This window comes from Erpetoichthys calabaricus, chromosome 1 (genome assembly GCF_900747795.2).
Source record: "Erpetoichthys calabaricus chromosome 1, fErpCal1.3, whole genome shotgun sequence".
NCBI classification, from domain to species: domain Eukaryota; kingdom Metazoa; phylum Chordata; class Cladistia; order Polypteriformes; family Polypteridae; genus Erpetoichthys; species Erpetoichthys calabaricus.
Window position 1 is genome coordinate 312949857 of NC_041394.2, and position 22320 is coordinate 312972176.

At 37.5% G+C, this 22320-nt stretch overlaps 1 protein-coding gene across 1 annotated transcript in view; it reads left to right on the forward strand.

The window, feature by feature from the left end:
* The window catches only part of stab2 (stabilin 2), a 253190-nt gene that overhangs the window by 97443 nt on the left and 133427 nt on the right, over positions 1–22320 (forward strand). Inside the window, exons 18-28 of the mRNA XM_028817445.2 lie at positions 1088–1240; positions 1522–1581; positions 5466–5561; positions 6186–6272; positions 6826–6937; positions 11261–11441; positions 11615–11708; positions 18266–18424; positions 20324–20419; positions 21066–21161; positions 21255–21302. Coding sequence (XP_028673278.2) covers positions 1088–1240; positions 1522–1581; positions 5466–5561; positions 6186–6272; positions 6826–6937; positions 11261–11441; positions 11615–11708; positions 18266–18424; positions 20324–20419; positions 21066–21161; positions 21255–21302 — 1182 coding nt within the window. The remainder of the gene's footprint in view (positions 1–1087; positions 1241–1521; positions 1582–5465; positions 5562–6185; positions 6273–6825; positions 6938–11260; positions 11442–11614; positions 11709–18265; positions 18425–20323; positions 20420–21065; positions 21162–21254; positions 21303–22320) is intronic.

Below are 22320 nucleotides of genomic sequence, written 5' to 3' on the forward strand. Positions count from 1 at the left end.
GGACAGTTGCTGTGGGGAAAAGTGCAGAAATTTGATTTAGTGGGCACTTACAGAAAGCACAAAAATGCTCGCCTGCATGTTAAAATGTTATTAGGTTTAGATTTTGTGACTTCTGATGATCTCCCTATTTAATTTGAAGAGTCTGTGGATGCTAACCCTCCATATCTAAAGATGTTCAAATCAAGATCAGTTTAATTATTGCTTGCAACAGTTAATACTGACATGTGGATCCCTGACACTTTTCAACTTTTAGGCAAATGATTACACATAATGTGAACTATAATTACATAATTCAATTATTCTTTTATTAAAATGGTTTTATATGTTTTCTCCATAAGCGGTGGAAAATGAATAGAATAAATTTGAACATTTTTGATATCTCTTGCTGTATGTTTACTTTCAGTCACTTTCCTCAGTATACCCTCGTGTCTGAACCTGTCTTGACTGGGGCTTCCTCTGTTGAGCACATTCCAGTAAAGCCTGCTTCTCAGAATCTGTCATTTTGAGGCGACTTGCTTGCTTCCGGTTTGCTTTTATACTTCACCATCTTTGAAGGTGGCTCTCAGCATGCCTCCTATGCCTTTACTCCTTCTTGTTTGTCTCATATATACATATCCTCTTTTGATCGTGTCACCAAAGCCAAACTGACTACTCACACCAAAGTCATAGGGACAGGACACAAACACACACAGCAGTTTATCATATAAGAGATATTTACTTTATTTACTTGGTTTTGTGCTTTTCCTCCATTTGTGTGTAGTGTTTCTACTTGCATTATACATTTTGTTTTGCCACATTTTCTTTTTTCTTTGTATTATTTTTATTAAAAAATGTCTGTCCAGTAAATAAATCATCTCACTGGTAAAATCATAGTTCACAAGTGGATTATACATCATATTTGAGATTATATTTACTGCATATATTTACTCTATATACCATTCATATTTTGATAATGTTTAATAATGAATAGATGGATGAATGGATAGATGGATAAATGAATGGATGGATACTAATAGTCATTGATGCTTGGCTATAATTTCAGTTTTTCAATTTCATAATGCCTCAGTGAATACTTTCTTCTCTTCAGGGTCAAATACTTGTTAATGGGGAGATTATCCTTGAGGCTGATGTCGAAGCCAATAATGGCCGTCTTTATTCACTTGACGGTGTCCTCATCCCATCTTCAGTTGTTCCCATCCTACCTCACCGATGCGATGTTCAAGTGACTACGTTGAAAATGGTAACCTTCTTTCCCTAGTGAAGCTTTTTTTCAGTTGACCCTTCAATTAGTATAGTGCAAATAACTTTTTTAGGTTTTTAATAATTTAATAAATATAACTTAAATTATGCATTAGCCCATTTTGCTGTTTAAAAATCTAAAGCCCTCACTGCAGAAGTTTGTCATGTGTACTGGGACATGTTCATGCATAATTTTCCAAACTATGGTACTCTTTATGCTATGCATTGTCTGCTTTCACCATTTGCATTATCTTGGGCAGACTGTAGCGTCTTTCTTTTCAGAGCACTTGTGTGAGTTGTGCAACGGTCACCCGTACCTCCTGTCCATCAGGCATACCAACAGTAAGTGGCAATTGATTCATTTATAAAAATAATGTACTTTGCAATGACTAAGTGATTTGATTGCCAGTAGAGCTGATTAGATAAGAAAAGTATTACATTTGGAGGATATAATTTAAACTGACATCCCACTGAGTATTCTGACCAACCTCATATTCCCCTGAGTAATGAATATCAAAACTAAATAAATGCTAAAACAGACGTAAGGCAAATCTACTAGTCTGGTGTTTCAACAAGTCCTGTAGCTACAGGTATGTAGTTTAAGCAGTTGCCAAATGTTCTCTTTTTGCCTTCTAATACCCATATACTGTAATATCAGTGGTAGATCTCCAAAGATATTCTAAATTATTGTCCTATGAATTTTTATCACAATTCATCCCTTGTTTGTTCCTCATCGTGTCTACCACAACCTCTTTGGAATCAATTAACCAAATTCAGTTTTTCTTTTTATGCTAGCTTAAATTAACTGTCTAATATTGCATAGGCTTTTTTGTGCATTAAAGTGAAATCAGTTGCAAAATCATCAGGAGGTTGAACAACATGCTATTCTGCCGAAATCCCACTATGATGCCTCTGACAAAAATGGGCCTATCAACTACACAGATATGCATGGATGGATCCCAAGCCATTTAGAACCAAACTATAAAACATACCATATAAAAGTGCATTATTCAATCTAATGCAGAGGTCTATTTGTAATTAGAGGACTTCAAGCTCAATTTAAAAAAATCATTTTTTGGCTGAGTAGAGAGCAAACATACTGTACAATATAATTTACACAACAATAATTTGCGTTAGGATTAGCATGCTTTACATGAACATCTTGGGTAGGATGAAACAGACTGTAGACTCTTTATTTTTCAAAAATATAAGACACAAATATTTTAAAGCCCTTGATGACACACCACATAATAGCAAAAATTCAGAAATAGTATGAACATAAGGTGGAGTGGTGGCTCTGTGGCTAAGGATCTGCACTGGTACCTGGAAGGTTGCCAGTTCAAAATCCTGTTACTGCCAGCCGTGTCCTACTGCATTGGGCTTGTGAGCAAGGCCCTTAACCTTAAAATTGCTCCATGGGTGATGTACTATGGCTAACCCTGAGCTCTGTCCCTCCAAAGGTCATGCAAAAAGATAATTTCCCTTGGGGATTAATACAGTGTTCCGAGTACCAAAAAAATACAAAAATAAAAATCATCTGGCTAATTTTCTTTCCCACAGTTGATCACAAAAATCCCTCTTTAGTTTACTCAGACTGAGACAGTCCTCCCTAAAACAAAACAAACAGTGTGGCACTAGATTTTTTAGCATCTGTATAGGCTGCGTGGAAGTCAGCAGTGAGATATATCTGAAAAACTCTGTGTAGCTACAGAACATATTTCCAATGATGAAATGATTTGGGTTGGCTCCTGCTTTTCACTGATGCTGTAGTTCCCCAAGATTCTGAACTGGACTAGAACCAGTTAGAAGCATGTCTGGACTAGAAGCATGTCTGCGAATGTCATGTCATGATATAACTGAGACTATGCATCTCTGTGTGAATGTGTCCTATGATGACACATCTAGTGTTGGTTCCTACTTTTTCCTTGGTGCCATCAGATCCATCAAAATGCTTATTGGAGAACACATTCAAATAGTGGATGGATGGTTGGATATGTACTCCTTATATTTGGAATAAATTGGCATCGCTTTGCTTTACTAACAATAAATATATTCAGGTTAGGGTGTTTATCAGCTTTCTATTTGCTGGTGTGAGTTACGGCCCGTGACCCTGTGTTTGGATTCAGTGGGTTGGAAAATGGATGGATGGAGTTACGGTGAATAGGAGCAAAGACCCAGTGCATACTTAACATTTGATTTCTTTAAAAGGTTCTGTAGTCTTCCTTTTTAGTAAAGTTCCACCAGACTCCTAATACAGAGCTTAAAATTACATACTGTATGTGTCTTCAACTGTAATGTGGAGTTCATCCTTAAATAAGAAGGTTCTCCAACCATCAACCTGTGCATATTAAGCACCAGATAACGATGACCTCACTTTCAGCAGATGGTGGAATAGACATGGAAACTGGTGATCATTACTCATGATTATTTTGCAGTCAACTAATAATCCAAATTTAGCAATAATAATGACAGAGAAATTTTTGCCATAATATGCCAATTGCAAATTTCCAGAGTACTTAGTGTGACAGTTGCTCTTTTATGTACATTTTTCCATTTTGGTGAAATTATTGTATAAAACTTTGAAAACCTGGATTTGTCCTTGTGAAATTCTCCATGCTAAGGAGTTGTCCGATGACCTTTCTTCCGATAAGTCTAATCTAGCCTCCATGTGCTTGTACTCACCTACAACACTGAGCAGATTCAGCACAGTTTGCACTGTCATGTCATGTTTCCACTGTAGCTCCCAGTATTTAAATTCTAGTGCACCCTGTCAAAATAGTGCATATGATATTATTTACCTTGACTTTCAGAAGGCTTTTGATATGAGAGATATCACAGGAGAAGTTGGGCATCGAGCTAAAATAAGTAGAAGTTCAGGGTGTTGTTTGTAGATGGTGTAGAATTGGCTCAGACACAGGAAGCAGAGGTTTATGGTGCGAGCAACCTGATCTGAAATCAGTAATGTTAAGTGCGTGTCCCAAAGGGGGTTAGTGCAAGGACTGCTGCCATCTTTAGAATATATAAATTATTTGGATGTGAATATAAGTAACGAGCTGGTTAAGTTTGCAGAGGATACCAGCCATGGTGGACTGGCAGATTATCTGGAATCCGTGAAATCATTACAGAAGGATGTGTGCTTGGTGTGTGTGGTGTGTGTGTGCCCTGCGGTGGGCAGGCACCCTGCCCGGGGTTTGTTTCCTGCCTTGCACCCTGTGATGGATGGGATTGGCTCCAGCAGATCCCTGTGACCCTGTAATTAAAATATAGCAGGTTGTATAATGGATGGATGGAATTTGGGCAACATACAAACTTGAGCAGATTTGTGGCAGATGAAATTTAATGTCAGTAAATGTAACATATTACATGTAGGAAGTAAAAATGTTAGGTTAAAATACACAATGGTAGGTCTGAGAAGGATTTAGGAGTCACAGTGAACTCATCACTGTCAGCAGCCTAACAGAATGTTAGATTATATAGCACAATGTGTAGAATACAAGTCCATGGAGGTTATGCTCAAGCTTTATAACACACTGGTGAGGCCTCCTCTAGAGTACTGTTACTTTAAAGTGAGTTCATCGAGAACACAGGGACACAGTTGGAAACTTGTTAAGGGTAAATTTTCCACAAACATTAGGAAGTTTTTCTTCACACAGAGAACTGTAGACACTTGGAATAAGCTACCAAGTAGTGCGGTAGACAGTAGGACATTAGCGACCATCAAAACTCAACTTGATGTTAATTTGGAAGAATTAAGTGAATAGGACTGGTGAGCTTTGTTTCTCTGAATGGTCCGTTCTCATCTAGATTGTTCTAATGTTCTAATTTGATGAATTTTGGCTCCTCATGTAAATCAGAGGGCACTTAGATTTCTTTATACTGACATTAATTGTTTCCACTAGTAGTTTGGTGTTTTTGTAAATGGGAAGAAAACATTATAACATATGCTTGAGAAGTAATAGAAAAAATTGCTAAGAAGTTGTAAATTAGATGGGGCATAGATGACATTAAATAACAATACTCTAGGATCAGTCATTAACGCTTCATTTTGTTGTCGTTTCTTGTGGGAACCCTACATTTTTTTTTAAATAAACCATCCATATACTTGCTACTAAAACAAAGCTACCAGTAGAATCTTTTTCCATTCTCTCCAAATGCATACTTAAGCAGAGCCATTCTTGTCACAAATGTCTGCTGACTGCACTCTTTGTCTTTGTCTTCTGATGCAGAATAGCTTTAGGAGAGGCTGTTCATACACTATGAAACTCTTAGGAGTGTCTGTTCCAGCCACTGGATGTGCCAAGTATTGCAATGACACAAGAACGGTAAGTGAATTTAAAGCTTGAAAGTTGAGGTTTGGTTTGTACAGCATCCGAGCTTGTGGGCTAGTGGCTTAAAGGAACCAGCTGGTTATTTTATTTGGTGTTAATTCCATCTGAGGAATATATGGAATAGGGTTATATAATGCATCTTGTGACTCAGATGCCAAAAAGTCAAGGTAATCCTTCATTACAGAGAGTTTTCGGTAATATGCATACAGTTTGTCTCAGTAATAAAGATGGTTGTAACTAAGAGGCTGAATTTTCAGCTCTCATTAAAATAGGACATTAAGATGTAATTGGCTTCATTAAAAATACGGACCTTTCCAAAGAACAGTAGATTCATTCGTTCATGATAGTAAAAATTAATGGCAAAATTTTATTCAGTCATTTCATAAAAAAACAGGTCTTGCTGATTTTACTGAATGTAGGTGCTTAATGCAAAAAAGACTTAAACTTGGATAGTAAAATGGACAAGCCCAGGAGGGATTATACTTAAAGGAAACCCACGCTGGTGAATCTGCCTTCGTTATGGTTGTCTTGATTATTTATTATTAGCTTAAACCAGAATTAGAAAATAAGAGAAATTAATAAATATATAGACACTATACTTGTCTTTTGTATTGGCAGATTCAAAAATGCTGCGATGGGTTTTACGGTGAGGACTGCAGTCCGTGCCCAGGTGGATTCAACAACTCTTGCTCTGGAAATGGTCAGGTAACAGCTCAGATACCCGGAATTAGGTCATTTCACAGCTTTGGAGCAAGAATGGAGAAGCATTTTCTAGTATTGATGTGGCTTGCAAGAGGAAAGATAGCTTTAGCCACTTTCTGATGTTTGTCCCCTGCCATGCCTCTCACTTGTAGTTGCTTGACCACTGCAATTACCTTTCCATGCCATAAAGACATTTTTTACTCACTGCACTTTAATATCTGGAAAGGTATCTGGCATAACCTTAGTGATCAATTATTCTGGTCCTTCTTTCAGTCTTTTTTTATTTGTTCAATTGCAAGTACATGTAAAAAAACATACTTTAATGGTTAAATTAATTAATATTATAAGCAGTAATTATTTAATGGTTAACATTTCATTAAGCAAACACTAGTATGTAACTGTGAGGTACCAGGAAAATGTCTGGAAACTTTCTTGATGGAAAATACTAAGTAACCATGATTAAGATGTTGCGCAAAGATGGATTAAAATAACGATTAAAAAGCCTTTACTAAAAGAGTTGTAACTTCCACTTATTTTTATTGATTATTGTTTGCAGTGCATAGATGGTATTAGTGGCAATGGTACGTGCATATGTGCGGAAAATTTCAGAGGATCTCGTTGCCAGTACTGTTCTAGTCCCGTCAAATATGGACCAAAATGTGATAAACGTAAGTAAAGATTGATTCTTAAGAAAACAAATGGTTTAGTTTTCTTTTTAGAGTTTTTTTTTCCCTTCATTCTGCGAGCCTGTAGAAAGTAGTATCTAGAGTGTTTTTGCTAGTTTGTTTTACCAATGTAAGGGTGGAGCTTTTAGACAAGACTTTAATTAAAATTTTCAGAACTTGTCATATTTTGAAACTTATTAATACATTAACAAACTTGTTAGTTTCAATTTTCACCTCCAATTCATTAATTGACGGCCCACCTGCCAGGTTGTTTTGCCTGCCTAAGGTAAAGTCATTCCTGATGGAGGATCGCAGGAATCGTCGGATAGAGGGGTACTTTCATCGGATTGGCTTGCCCAGCACTGTCTCAGCTGTGGAATGGCCAATGGGGGAGGCAGCTTGATGGCTATGGTCTCCAGGACTCTAAACAAATCCAAATCATATTATGTGATATCATCTACTGTTAAATTCTTCTCCGTATTTATAATATTTTTATTTTTATACTGTATTGAGGATTACATGTGTTCTGTGTATTGTATTGTATTGTATTGACCCCTTTCTTTTTGACACCCACCACATGCCCAACCTACCTGGAAAGGTGTCTCTCTTTGAACTGCCTTTCCCAAGGTTTCTTCCATTTTTTCCCCCCAATGTTTTTTTTGGGAGTTTTTTCCTTGTCTTCTTAGAGAGTCAAGGCTGGTGGGCTGTCAAGAGGCAGGGCCTGTCAAAGCCCATTGCAGCACTTCTTGTGTGATTTTGGGCTATACAAAATAAATTGTATTGTATTAATTAAATGTTTACTGGGATTAGCCAAGAAAGCCTTAAAGCTGCATTATTGTGGTTAGAACTGTAGTTGTTAACATTTTTTCTACTGCTCCCCAATCGTGCTTGTGCAGTAATAATGTGATTGTCCTTTTCCACTCCACTGCAGAAGAAGTATCACTCCTGGCAAATTTAACTTCAGCATGTGTGAGTCTCTTCATCCCTGTCATTGTAAATCATCTGAGCTTCTAAACCTAAGCACTCAGATTTTGCCAGCAAGGAAAACAGGGATTTCCCCTTGCTGTTACTTCACTTTAATTTTCTGGGAATGTCATTTTAACTCCACTGATTTATTGAAATCTTTGACTGTATTTGTAAAAGAAGGTGCAGAATTTCAGCTAGTAGCACACTTGTATACCATCATCCTATCTGTTTACAGAATATTGTCCTTAGCGTTCACAATCCTTAGGTTAAATACCACTGATTTTGTGGAATCTGTTGACCTGCATTGAGCTTCATATACCAACCTGTTTGTCTTAATATTGCATCAAGCCAAGCTGTATGAGCAGGAGAGTTGAACTTCGATATATTAGCCAAGAATTTAGCATCCAACCCTTGAGAATCAGATTTAAATACTTGTGACAGAAAAGAGTGCATGCTCATAATTCTATAATACTATTTAGACCATTACAAAGAAAAGCCTTATCAATGTATACATATTGTTTTGAAATTAGGATTTGGATTCTAATAAGGAGCCATTTGAACTTGGAACTTGTCAATAACATAGGATGAGCCAGATAAATGAGGGTACACAAAGTCAGCAAAAGTTTGGTGCAAACTGAGTGAAATTGATTCAGTGCTTCAAAAGTACAATGATTGAAAGAGTCAATAAATAATCCGATATTAAACCAGCTGCCAAAAAAATTGAGATTAAAATGACCAAATAAATAATTCTATTAAAACGAGGTTAAAAACTATGGCAGGAAACAGTTCTAAAAGTTCCATCCCAGATGCCTCCTTTTAAAAACTTGACATCTACTCTGCTTACTCCAAAGGGGATCCTTTTGAGAGGCATAGCCAACCTTTGAAATGGGCTTGGGCCCTTGATGCCATCACAGCTGCCAGCATGGAGGTGCGCTGAGCCTCACTCCTTCGATTTCCGCGGATTCTCCCTGGACTTAAGTGATAGCCCATAAGCATCGGATCACTGCCTCTTCCTCGCTGTGCTCAACTGAAATGACCCTCTTCAGTCTTTAAAAGTGTCAGCCATACGCTCCTTCTCAGGGCTTTCTACCCAACTGCCTGCGTTCTTTAGTTTCACTCTTGAATGCACTTCTTCCAAATTTGTAGTAAATTTCACTTGGTGAAGAAATCTACCATATCTGGCTTCATCAATGCCTTTCGGACTTACTCTTGAGTAAATTCTAAAGAAAATTTCTTCCCTTATCCTATTCATATTTGAAATAAGTGTGTGTCTAATTAATTTTTGCTCAGCTTGAATATAACTATATATAAGTTTCCTTTTACAACAAACACACAATTTGCATGTCTATTGACGTTCCCAAGTGCATCCATAGTACTGTTTTGTGCCCCTACTACAAAAAATTAGATTGCTTCAAAGTATGTAAACTGTATTTTAAACCAAGTATGCACTTTAATACAATAAAGAATTTGTATTAAGATTAAAAAAGTTGGATTACAACAAAGAGACATTTTTTGTATATTGACCAGAATTGTACAATGCACCAAATGTGATCTTGCAGGTGCTCTACTCATGTCAATTAAAATGTTCCTATTTGACAATGTAAAACTAAGCAATTTCTACCATACCATTTTCATAGCCCACTTATCCTGAACAGGGTCATGGGGCTTAATAGTCTGTTTAATTGTCAAGTGTTTTTGTTTTTTATACAATACTAAGGTCTAAAGATGGACTCTTGGTACCTAGAAGATATGAATATTCTGTCAACATAACCTGAAAATGTTTTTCAATAGTTGTTTCTTGTAGATCAGCGTCATTCAACTTGTGCACCATTTTACCATTAAAATCATTGAATTAGACTAGATTAGACAGATTAGATCAACTTTATTAATACCATGGGGAAATTCAAATGCAAACAGCAGCAGAAACATAAAAAGCAAGGATACAGACTCGTAGAACAGATAATAAAGCCAATCAATCGATCAATAAATAAATAAACTTAAAGAATAAATTGAGTGGAAGCATTGAATTGCCTGATAGCCGTGGGCAGAAAAGACCTCCAGAGGCTCTTCTTAGCACAGCATGTGGCTGAATGTGCTCTAAGAGAGTGCCTCCTGGAGGGGATGGAGGGGATTTTTCATAATGATATCTAAGTTTCCCATCATCCCCTTGTAAATAGCAGCTTCCAGTGTGTCTAGGGTTTGCCTGGTGATGGAGCAGTCTTTCCTGATTAGTTTGTTCAGGCATTGTGCTTTTTTTATGCTCATGTTGGCTTCCCCAGGAGACTGCAGCATAGAACACCACATTGGCTACTATGGGCTGTACTCCGACTCATCTCCATTATTAAGGCAGCAATGGACAAGTCATCTGAAAATTTCTGTAGGCAGCTCGCACTGGTGTTGTGCTGGAAGTCAGCTCTGTAGAGGGTAAACAGAAAGGGAGACAGGACATTTCCCCGAGGTGCTCCAGTATTACACACCACCATTTCTGTCACACAGTCCCTTAGCCTCACAAACTACTGTGTGTTTGTCAGGTAGTTCATGATCCAGGAGATTGTAGGGACATCAAGATTCAAAGCCTTGAGCTTTTTCCCCAGTGGATGAGACAGAATGGTGTTAAAAGCACTGGAAAAGTCAAAGACCATGATTCAGTGGTGCCAGCTTTGTCTAAGTGGGAGTAGGCTCTGTGGAGCATGATGATCAGAGCATCCTCCACTCCTGTATGGGTCTGATAGGCAGACTGCATAGGATCAAAATGTTCTGAGAATAGAATTACACTTTGAACAAACATTTTAAAGATTTTTTTTTAATTAACTTATGAATTTATTGCATTTAGTGGATTCTGTATATTACACATCCTTTCCAATTTTGATGATTACTAAAATCAAATTAATTTTTTTTTAGTGGGCAATGTTTTTGAGATTTTATACCTAAATTTAAATTGTGATGGATGATTATAGAGTCATTTAAGTTTTATATTTGTTCAAGCTCCTGGGAAATGCTGAGTCTCTGTGGTAGAGCCAACATATATTCATTACTGTATGGTGCCTTTGCAGAAGCATACAAACACTGAACAGGTTATGAAAATAATTAAATGCAAGAACAGGAAAAACTGAAATGTATTCAAACTTTTCTAATGTTATTAACCTCAAGGATGGACGTGGAGAAGAATGAAGTCACGCACTATGCAAACCACGGCAGAATGGTAAATGAGTGTTCACTGAAGGTTGTGCAGTGGACTGAACTGGTTGTGGACAATAAGAAAGGGCTGTGGGGTTCTTTCCATGACAATAGAAACTGATATTAATCAGGGTCTATCATTAACAGTATCTCAGCAGTTTCTTTGTTTTTTTTATGTTCCAGCTTGCCCTTGTATTCACGGTGAATGTGATAATCGTCCAGACAGTCTTGGTGCTTGCAAAGAAGGGACATGCCTGCCTGAATATACAGGCAAATTCTGTGAAAGACATATTAGACCCTGTGGAGCTCAAATCCAGTTTTGCCATGCACATGCAAATTGTGATTTTAACAATGGGGCAGTGAGGTACTTGTTATGTTTTACACTGCTTAGTGTTTACCAAAAAACTCATTTGTAGAATTTCCCCTCAATATTAATCTTTTTTTCCATATTCATTTCTTAATCGTTTGATTATCTTCTTATTTAAATATTGTAGAAAACCTATCCAGTAAAAATACATCAATGTTTGTATGTTTTAGCTGCGTTTGTAAACCTGGCTATCGGGGAGATGGAGTAATCTGTGAGGAGATCGACCCCTGTTCACGAACCGACCCAGCAGTCTGTGGGGCTAATGTATGTATACAATATTTATGCCAAGTTTTACTAACAAAATGTGATAAAAGGTAAACAACCAGTTAAATATTGGGCTTTATTTTATGATGTATGGTGTGTGATAAAGAAAACATTGCAAATGAAAATTTTCTAAGTAATTTAATAAACTGGATTTGAAGTACGTAATCACAATACAGTAATCCCTCACTATATCGCGCTTCGCCTTTCGCGGCTTCACTCCATCGCGGATTTTATATGTAAGCATATTTAAATATATATCGCGGATTTTTTGCTGGTTCGCGGATTTCTGCGGACAACGGGTCTTTTAATTTCTGGTACATGCTTCCTCAGTTGGTTTGCCCAGTTGATTTCATACAAGGGACGCTATTGGCAGATGGCTGAGAAGCTACCCAGCTTACTTTTCTCTCTCTCTTGCGCTGACTTTCTCTGATCCTGACGTAGGGGGACTGACAGGGCCGGATTTATATGAAAAGAGGCCCTAGGCTATTCCACTTATGAGGCCCTTTCACCTTCCATTTTTAAGTTTGTAAATTACATGAGAGATAATAAAATTTTGCTAACAATTTGAATGTAGGCCCCTCTTGATCTTGAGGCCCTAGGCTGAAGCCTAGTTAGCCTATAAGAAAATCCGGCCCTGGGGATTGAGCAGGGGGGCTGTTCGCACACCTAGACGATACGGACGCTCATCTAAAAATGCTGAAAGATTATCTTCACGTTGCTATCTTTTGTGCAGCTGCTTCCTGAAACGACATGCTGCACGGTGCTTCGCATACTTAAAAGCTCGAAGGGCACGTATTGATTTTTGATTGAAAAACAAACTCTCTCTCTCTCTATCTCTCTCTCTCTCTCTCTCTTTCTCTGCTCCTGACGGAGGGGGTGTGAGCTGCCGCCTTCAACAGCTTTGTGCCGTGATGCTTCGCATACTTAAAAGCCAAACAGCCCTATTGATTTGTTTGCTTTTCTCTATCTCTGTGACATGCTCTGCTCCTGATGCGCACTCCTTTGAAGAGGAAGATATGTTTGCATTCTTTTAATTGTGAGACGGAACTGTCATCTCTGTCTTGTCATGGAGCACAGTTTAAACTTTTGAAAAAGAGACAAATGTTTGTTTGCAGTGTTTGAATAACGTTCCTGTCTCTCTACAACCTCCTGTGTTTCTGCACAAATCTGTGACCCAAGCATGACAATATAAAAATAACCATATAAACATATGGTTTCTACTTCACGGATTTTCTTATTTCGCGGGTGGCTCTGGAACGCAACCCCCGCGATGAAGGAGGGATTACTGTATCCAGACCTTTTCAACATGTAAATAACTTTTTCTGAGACAATGCATGTTTGATTCTAAAAAAAGTTTGCTTCCAATATGATTTTAATTTTAAGAAAACATGTAGATCTTCAAGGTATTGTCAGAAAGTGACCATTCTATAAATACAGGTGGCCCTCGAATTCGGTTCATGCCAATGTTTGTAACCTGAATTTGCATGCATGTCATAACCAGCAATGAAAATGTCCATTAATGGAGAAAGTGCCAAAAATACATAATGATATATTACTTATCGTACAGAAACATATTTCCATCCATCCATCCTAATTTTTTTAATATATGTTTGAAAATATGCTATATAAATAAATGTTGTTATTGTTGTAATAAAATGACAGAAAGGTAATATTATTGTACTTTAAATCACAAAACACAAATACCATATATACTGTACTCACATATAAGTCGAGCCTTGATACCCAAAAAATTGATCATAAAATCAGACCCCGACTTATATACCTGTTCAAAAATTTGACACTTAATTTTTGATTTTTTTACATCTTCTTGCCTCCTCCAATCTCACTTCAGTTTCTTAGACGCATCGAATTTTGTTGCAGCAGCGCAGTTGCCAATTTCTTTCGTTACTTCAACGATGTTTAATTTAAAACTTGCTTCATATTTTCTTCTGATCAAACGCTCCATTGTAGATAAGGGATGCTCTTACGATAAAGGTGTATGAGGGGGTGAAATACAAAAAACATCAAATGAGTGCAAACGTTGCTTCGGAATAGTTTGGGTATTACCGTGTGGTCAAGTAGGCACAATACACAGAATAAAAGGCAGTGTGCTCCATGGTTACTCTCTCAGGTGGGCGTTAGCGTATCATAATCTCTTGGACCAATAGCAAGAGTTTTCCACATTCGACTTATACTACTGACATTATAAAATACCAGAAATTATACGGTAAAATCAAGTCCTGACTTATCTGTTGGTGAACTTATCTGTGAGTATAAACGTTAAATTAAACTAAAATGGACCACAAGTATGTACAGTATGGCGAACCTTATACTTAAATATCCTGCAGTTTTTAATAAAGACATAGCACCTTATGGATCTGGAAAAGGCATAATAAATAAACCCATCACTAACAGTTATTTTAACCCTGAGAGATCACTCAGATTGTCGCTTCCCCCTTCCAGTTGCTGTACTACTGAGATAGTAACTCAATCTCAGTTCTTAGGATGCTAGGAATTTCAAGCGGTCTGCTGACAGCTGAGCTAAATGTAGGGTTACCACACGTCCTGGATGTGTCCTCTTTTTAGGCAACTATCTGGATGTCCAGGTGGTTTTTACAAAACTGTCAGTTTGGTCAGGTTTATCACACTGCAGCTCATTGTTCCCAACCTAGTTTATTTTTTTTAATTCACATTCTCTTTTTTTAAGTCTTACCCACCGTATAATTCTTAACAAGCATCAGATGAACCTGTAAAGGTGATGATGCCATAGAGCAGTGGTTTTTAAACATTGTACAGCAACACTAGTGTGCCTTGCGCATGAGGGAAGTTATTAAGTAAATACCGTCACCCAGGTATGGAGGCTTACTGTACATAGAGAGAAAAACTGCAAAAAGCACAGAAAGTATTTTTTTTTATTTCTGTGTCCTCTTTTTTGACTTGGGAAAAATGGTAATTCTAGCTAAATGGCCAAGTGCCAATGGAGCTGCTTATCTATGACTGAACTTGCTATGTGGATTCATGTGCTGCAGGTTACATTCAGTGGCACATATGAACAACCGTATAAGTGATTGAAAATGGTGAAAAAGTCCATTGTGTACAGTACCATTCATCAATGATAAACGAAGACCGTTAATGATGGCTACAATGTATTCATCTGCATCAATCCTAGTTTGCTTAATTTCTAACTAAAAAATGGAAGTAGTTAGATGAAAGTTAATTGAAATTCAGTTGATAAGAAAAATGTTAAGGTTTTCAGTGCTTGTTCATATCTGCCTAATTGCTGTAACCCAAGAGCGGTCTGTATTTAATGGTTCATCTTGGTTTCTATATGATGTACTTGTTTTATATATAGTGCAATGTAATGAATTACTTATTTGTTTAATGTCTCTTTATTTTATGACTTCTTGTCATGTTTTGATGATGTCCTAAAATCAAGGTATTATGTGCAAGTGCATGACTGTGAAGGGACATCATGGTTACAGTCAGTCAGTCATTTTCTAACCCACTTAGTCCTGAACAGGGTCATGGGATCTATGAAAGCCTATCTCAGCTAGCACTCGGTGCAAGACAAGAACAAACCCAGGACCCGGCACCTGTCCATCATAGGGCAAACCACCACTCATACCCCAACCACATGCTAGGGCCATTTTTTTAGGAAATGCCAATTCACCTAAGCCGTATGTCTTTGGACAGTGGGAGGAAACTGGAGCACCCAGAGGAACCCCATGCAGACACAGGGAAAACATGAAAACTCCACGCAGTGAGGGCCCAAGACAGGAACGCAGCTGCACTATCACTGTGCCACCATTCCACCCCACATTATGGTTACAGTTTTGAAGCAAATGTTTTTGAACTTAACTTATTGCTAGTAAAAACTCTTAGAAATTAATTTGAAAAACCCTGTGATTTGGAAACCCAAAAGGTGAATTGTTCAATAAACTCTAAATCATGAAATAACCAAAACCAAAATGTGCAGTGTTTAAAAAGATAAGATCAAAAAAGTCTGAATTAAAACCTATAAAAGAAAATTAAGCTAGCCTTCCTCAGCCAACAAGTCTTGTTTTCAATGGGTTCTGAACGTGTTCATCAAGTTTCTCAAAATGCTCCTCTGGAATGTAACCGTATCAGCGAACAATAAATTGTATTCTTGAACATAGTGTGCATTAGTCCAAAAAACCATTGAATTTGATATTCTGATTCATCATCTACTAAAACAGGAGGCAGTGGGGTGGAAAAGGATGAGTTAATTGTGTTTAAAACAAGTTTCAGAACAGAAACTGAAAACATTGTGTGAATCTGGTAGTGAGCTAGGAGTGCAACCTTATAAGACATTGGACCAATCAGATAAAACATGCTCCAATACACCTTTAAGGCAACTCCCATGATGTATACTTAACCCGATATCTCAAAAAGAAAGCCAAACGTTCAGAGCAATCCAACACATATAATTTTGGTGGTCAGCAAACTTTTTAAATGAATCCCTGGTTTTCAACAGGTTCTCACATACCTTTAGCCCAATAAATTTTGAAATTCATTAAGAAATGGATGGTACAGTAAATGGTTCTGTGGTCAGTGTAAGGATTGGAGTCTTAATTTCACAAACACATCCAATGACTGACTATTCTATAGAACATAAATTTTGCAAATTATAAAAACTTCCGCTAAACCTAAAATATCCTTTCCATAATACTGAATGTCATGTTCATGGAAGTGAAGGTATTTTTGTAAATGTTGATTTGCATGCTCAGTTTGTTCATTGATTTCCGGCTGATAACCGAATGTAAGATTCAGTTTCATTTCTAGCTTACAAGGAAAATATCTCCAAACCAACTAGTCAAACGTTTATTGAGAGAGGAAATCCTTTGTATCTGATTATTGCTATTATGAATATAGTTACTAAATTGACATCTTCATCAAATATATAACTTATAAACTTATAAAAATCTGCTGACTACCACACACTGGTTGTGTAACCATGAAAAAGAACAAGTTAAGTGAAGAACATTGAAATGTGTCCTCATGTCAGTCTGCCAAAGTCAAAGGTACTAGAAGATTGCATGAAGAACTATTAACACTTTTCATTTTTCATAAAACTCTAAAATATTTTTTCAGACCCAATGAAGGCAACCAGAAATATAGTATACTGTATATTAGTTAGTTAGTTTATATAGTAGCTACCTGTATATCCCACAATATAGGAGTCGTGTCTTCACTGTGTCACTTTTTACAGACTGAATTGTGAAGTAAAGATCCGTGAGTATATTTCTGGGAGGATTTTTGATTGCTGAGGCTTATCAAACTTCTCAATGCCAACTTTTCCATAATCATTTTCATGGCATTATTGTTCAGGCCTTCAAATGATAATGGACTCTTTGACTGCCTAGATTTTCTACGCAGACGTACCTGGCAGCATACAAATGGCTGTTCCTATAAAAAGAAATGGTGCATATCTGTACCATTTTTGCTCCTTGTATTCTGGCTTCCTCCGACATCCCAAAAGATTACAATATGCAAGCTTTCGAGGCAACTCATGAGGGAAGTTATTAAGTAAATACCGTCGCCCAGGTATAGAGACTTACTGTACATGAAGAGAATCTCCAAAACACACAGAAAGTCTTTTTTTTTATTTCTGTGTCCTCTTTTTTGACTTGGGAAATATGGTAATTCTAGTTAAATGGCCAACTGGCAATGGAGTTGCTTATCTGTGACTGAACTTGCTATTTCCAAAGATCTTGCCTTTACATTGTTCTCCTCTCTTGCTTAATGAATCTTAGCCTGAAGAGGTCTATTATTTTTTTACATTTAAGATGTCTCACTTAAAGATTTTCCAATGTTGTATTTGTCCTGGTGTCTATGTAAACACAGGGAGCTCCAGTTTCTGTATTACATCGTGCCTGAAGAATTGGCCTGAGTTGCCTCGAAAGCTTGCATATTGTAATTTTTTTAGTTAGCCAATAAAAGGTGTCATTTTGCTTGACTTCTCACTACATTCATAATGGCTAACACGGTACAACACCCTAGTACTACATCCCAAAGAGATACATTACCTAGTATAATTTGGCTTTCTTAAACCAATTCAGAATCACATGGTAAAGTGTTTGTTATGAAACTTTATGGTTGTTGTGATCAATTAAAATCCATTCAATCAGAATGGAGAGAAGTTAACAGGTAAAAGTCGGTAACGAGTGAATTTGAGCGATCTTTCATCTAAAACCACAACTTTACCTAAAACATGAAGTCAAAAATTTAACAAGATTCATAACCATAGATTCCCATAATCATTCCACTGTTTTCATAAGTCTTAATATTCAGACACCACTCTCAGTGCTTTGTGATGGACTGGCCTTCTAACCAGGGTTAGTTCTTGATTTGCCACCATTGCTATCACCTTTTCAAGTAGAATTTTACATCATTGAACCCAATAATGCCAGTGTCAGCACATGTACTGTACTTCTTAATGATTTACTACATTGCCCTAGACATTTTTGTAGAGGATGGCGATAGCACATGGGGACTTGTGTAACAATATATCAATATTCAAAATTATTGTTTTTTAGGCAAAGTGCATTAAAACAGGCCCTGCCACACATACCTGCCAGTGCCTGACTGGATGGCAAAAAGATGGAGATGAATGTGTGGAAATCAATAATTGCTTGCTGCCAAACAGAGGAGGATGCCATGAAAATGCAAATTGCATCTACATAGGCCCTGCTCAGGTATGAGGTCACAAATGTTACTGAATCTAATTTTGAGGCTGTTGACTTGCACATCTTTCCAAGTAGAACATTACTAAGAAATTGTTTATTACTCTAATTTAAGATAATGCACTTTTTTTTCTTATTGATCAGGTACAGCAGAATAAGCAACAATTTATTTTTGAAATGATGATATTCAGTGGGGACTAGGAGCCGTCAAGGAAAACTAAATACCAATACTACTAAACCTCCATTTTCAGATATCTATTTTATTGAGAAAGTCATACTGGATGCTGATACACCTGGCAGAAATCTGAAGAGGAACTGCAAATAATCCAGTTCAGCACACCACGCAAATGTTAAATTGCCAAATTACCTAACAGCCTATTTTAGGAATCTGATAATATATCCGTCCATCCATCCATCCATCCATTTTCCAACCCGCTGAATCCGAACACAGGGTCACGGGGGTCTGCCGGAGCCAATCCCAGCCAACACAGGGCACAAGGCAGGAAACAATCCTGGGCAGGGTGCCAACTCATCGCAGTGATAATATATCCTCCCCTCAGAAAGAATAACAAAAGGACACATATGATCCACAGAGAAGTTGAGGTCAGGGCTTTGTGCTAGCCACTCAAGTTCCTCCACACCAAAATCTTCAATGTTTTCTTGGACCTGGATTTGTACACAGTGGGCATACATAGATAGTTACATTTAAGTATCTTTTTTCTAGACACTTGAATGTGCAGCATCCACCTGGCTGATGTGACTGCAGCCATTCTTGCACCTGTACACTCGCCACGCTCTAGCTATTAGGTGGTGAAGAGGTGGGAGATATAGTTAGCCAATAAGGGACAGGGGATGATTAGGGGGCCGTAATTACTTGGCCGTGATAGACAGTTAAGTTAGGTATGCCCTCCTGTTTTCATGGGATGACCAGGAATCTTTTATGGTCACAGAAAGGCAGGATCTCAGTTTTACATCTCTCTCTGAAGGATGGCACCGTTATTACAAATGTTTCCTTGTCCCTGCAGTAGGGCATTGGGATCCACACACAGACCACAGGGTAAGCTCTCCCTGATGACCTCACCAACACTTCTTCAAGCAACATTCAAGCTTTCACTGGCTTGTCTCCTATCCAAATAATGGCCAGGCCCAAATATGCTTAGCTTCAGGTGCATTTCCACTCCAGACAACATTTAGCATTGCGTATAGTTGAATTTGGTTTTAGGCTTGTCTGCAGCTCCTCAGCCATGGAAACCCATTTCATAAAGCTCCCAACACACAGTTCTAGTGCTGATGTTTTCAGAGTAAGTTTGGAATTCTGCTGTCAGTTATGCAACAGAGGATATTTGATTTTTAAGCACTTCAGCACTCATAGGCCCCACTCTTTGAGTTTGTGTGGTCAAGTACTTCGTGAATGAGCTAGTTGTTGCTCCTGTATGCTTCACCTCACAATAATAGCACTTACTGTTGACTGGAGCAGATCTAACAGGGCAAAAATGTCACATACTCACACATCCTATTACAGTGCAATGTTTAAATTCACCAAGCTCCTCAGGTTGACTCATTCTACTGCCAAAGTTTGCCAATGGAGACTGCATAGCTGTATGCCTGATTTTATACACCTAAACTCAATAATTTATAGGGGTATCCACATACTTTTGGCAAAATAGTGTACAGTATATTCAACAAAGTGTCTGGGGTCTTCAAGGCTAATAATAGCATGTTTTTGTATAGTTAAAGACTATAATGGTGAACAGCTGCTCAAGTAAAAAACTTGTTATTAAAACATAAAACAACATTTGTTAAATGTTTAAATATCCCATCTAAACTTTTTAACATACTTATATAAGTGAAAGAATTGTGATTGTAATTTATTATCAATATAAAAGTGTGTTTTCATTTGTTATTCCACAGAGTGATTGTGCATGTAAAACTGGCTATCGTGGAAATGGGATTGACTGTACACCCATAAACCCGTGTGTGGAGCAAAGCGGTGAATGTCATATCCTGGTGAGTTTATACTCTGCCAGCTTCAAATGTCTCTTTTTAAGCTATAATACTACAGGAATGAAGAATAAAAGCAGAACGGTGGTGTTCATTTGAACCTACAGTGGAACAATGAAAGAGCCACTAGCAAGAGAAATACAGGACACACAGGAACTAAAAATGATTTTATATATATATATATATATATATATATATATATATATATATATATATATATATATAACTACTGAAAAAATTAAAGGAACACTTTTTAATGAGAGTATAGCATCAAGTCAATGAAACTTCTGGGCTATTGATCTGGTCAGTTAAGTAGCAGAGGGGGTTTGTTAATCAGTTTCAGCTGCTTTGGTGTTAATGAAATTAACAACAGGTGCACCAGAGGTGCAACAATGAGGCGACCCCCAAAACAGGAATAGTTTAACAGGTGGAGGCCACTGACAGGGTGGTGCAGTGGTCGCGCTGCTGCCTCGCAGTACGGAGACCAAGGTTCACTTCCTGGGTCCTCCCTGCTTGGAGTTTGCATGTTCTGTCCGTGTCTGCGTGGGTTTCCTTCCACAGTCCAAAGACATGCAGGTTAGGTGGATTGGCGATCCTAAATTGTGCTTGGTGTGTGTGTCCATGTATTTACATTTAAAAAAAATTTTTTTAGGCATCTTGTCAGTTTATGTTTCCGGGCGTATGGAACTGTGTCTGCTTGGAAGGTTATGAGGGAGATGGGAAAATTTGCTATGGAAGTGCAGCCTCAGTAAGTAAAAAATATTTTCTGTTTACTATTTTATTGCAATAGAAAAATTAGCTGCATGTAAACTTTTTTTCTTTTCATTTTGTTTGTCTGAAGGGCCTCTCTACTCTGTCTGATGCAACCAAATATTTCAAATGGGTTAATGTAAGTATTACTATTCCTAACTATAAAATAGTACAGCCCTTTGTAATCTGTATGTTTCTTTCACACATAACACCCAAGAAATTACGGGATAACCATCACAGGATTCTCCTGGGTTTTTATTCATTCACTCTTATCTAGTCATGCACCAGCCATAAACAGAACTATGAATGAAAAAGTCTGAAACAGAAACTCAAATACAAAACAGTAGTGATTTGAAAAAAATAGTACCTCTGAAATCCTGCGAGAGAACACAAACAGAAAGATCAGCGTGGCTATGATCAAGGGAAGGCAAGTTTTTCTACAAGAGGCTTTATGAGGTCTTTGATATTAACAACTTGAAAGCTCTCCCAGAAATGGTTCTTTTTAGAGTGGATGTTACAAGGTCTACTCCTGGCTTGATTGAGGGTCCTGTTCACAACATGAGAAGGGGTATCCTATATCAGCGAAGCAACTCCTCATTCTCAATGCTTCATTATTGAGTTCAGCCTCACCACTGCAGAGGTGATGGACTATAAGGAACTGTGAAAAACAATTTTTAGTATGTCAGAGATGGAAGGAGCTGTACAGAAAATATCTGTGTGAATCAGTTGGCTTGAAATAGACATGTGTTAAGTTCTGGAAAGCTGATAGAATGACTGATATCTAAAGATGGCAAAGTGGAAACAAGAACTGTAAGCCTGAGAGATGTATGGAAACTCATAAAATTATTAATGAATTCCTGTAGCTGACTTCTGGTGGCACCACCAACACATTCATTGATATATATCTTTTGTACAGATCTGGTATAAATCATAGGTAGGAAAAAAAGAAATACTTTTCCACCCAAAATATGCAGTATATATATTTTTAACATACGTATCTCTGTTTGCTGATAAAAAAAATATGCGTGGCTTCAATAATTTTTTAATTAGTTTTCTCAGCAAAGTTCTCGCTAAGTGGATAGCACTCTGCTTCCAGAGCAGTTTAAGATGTTTAGCTAGACAGATGCTACAGTGCAGACTTTCATTGTTTGGTGTTT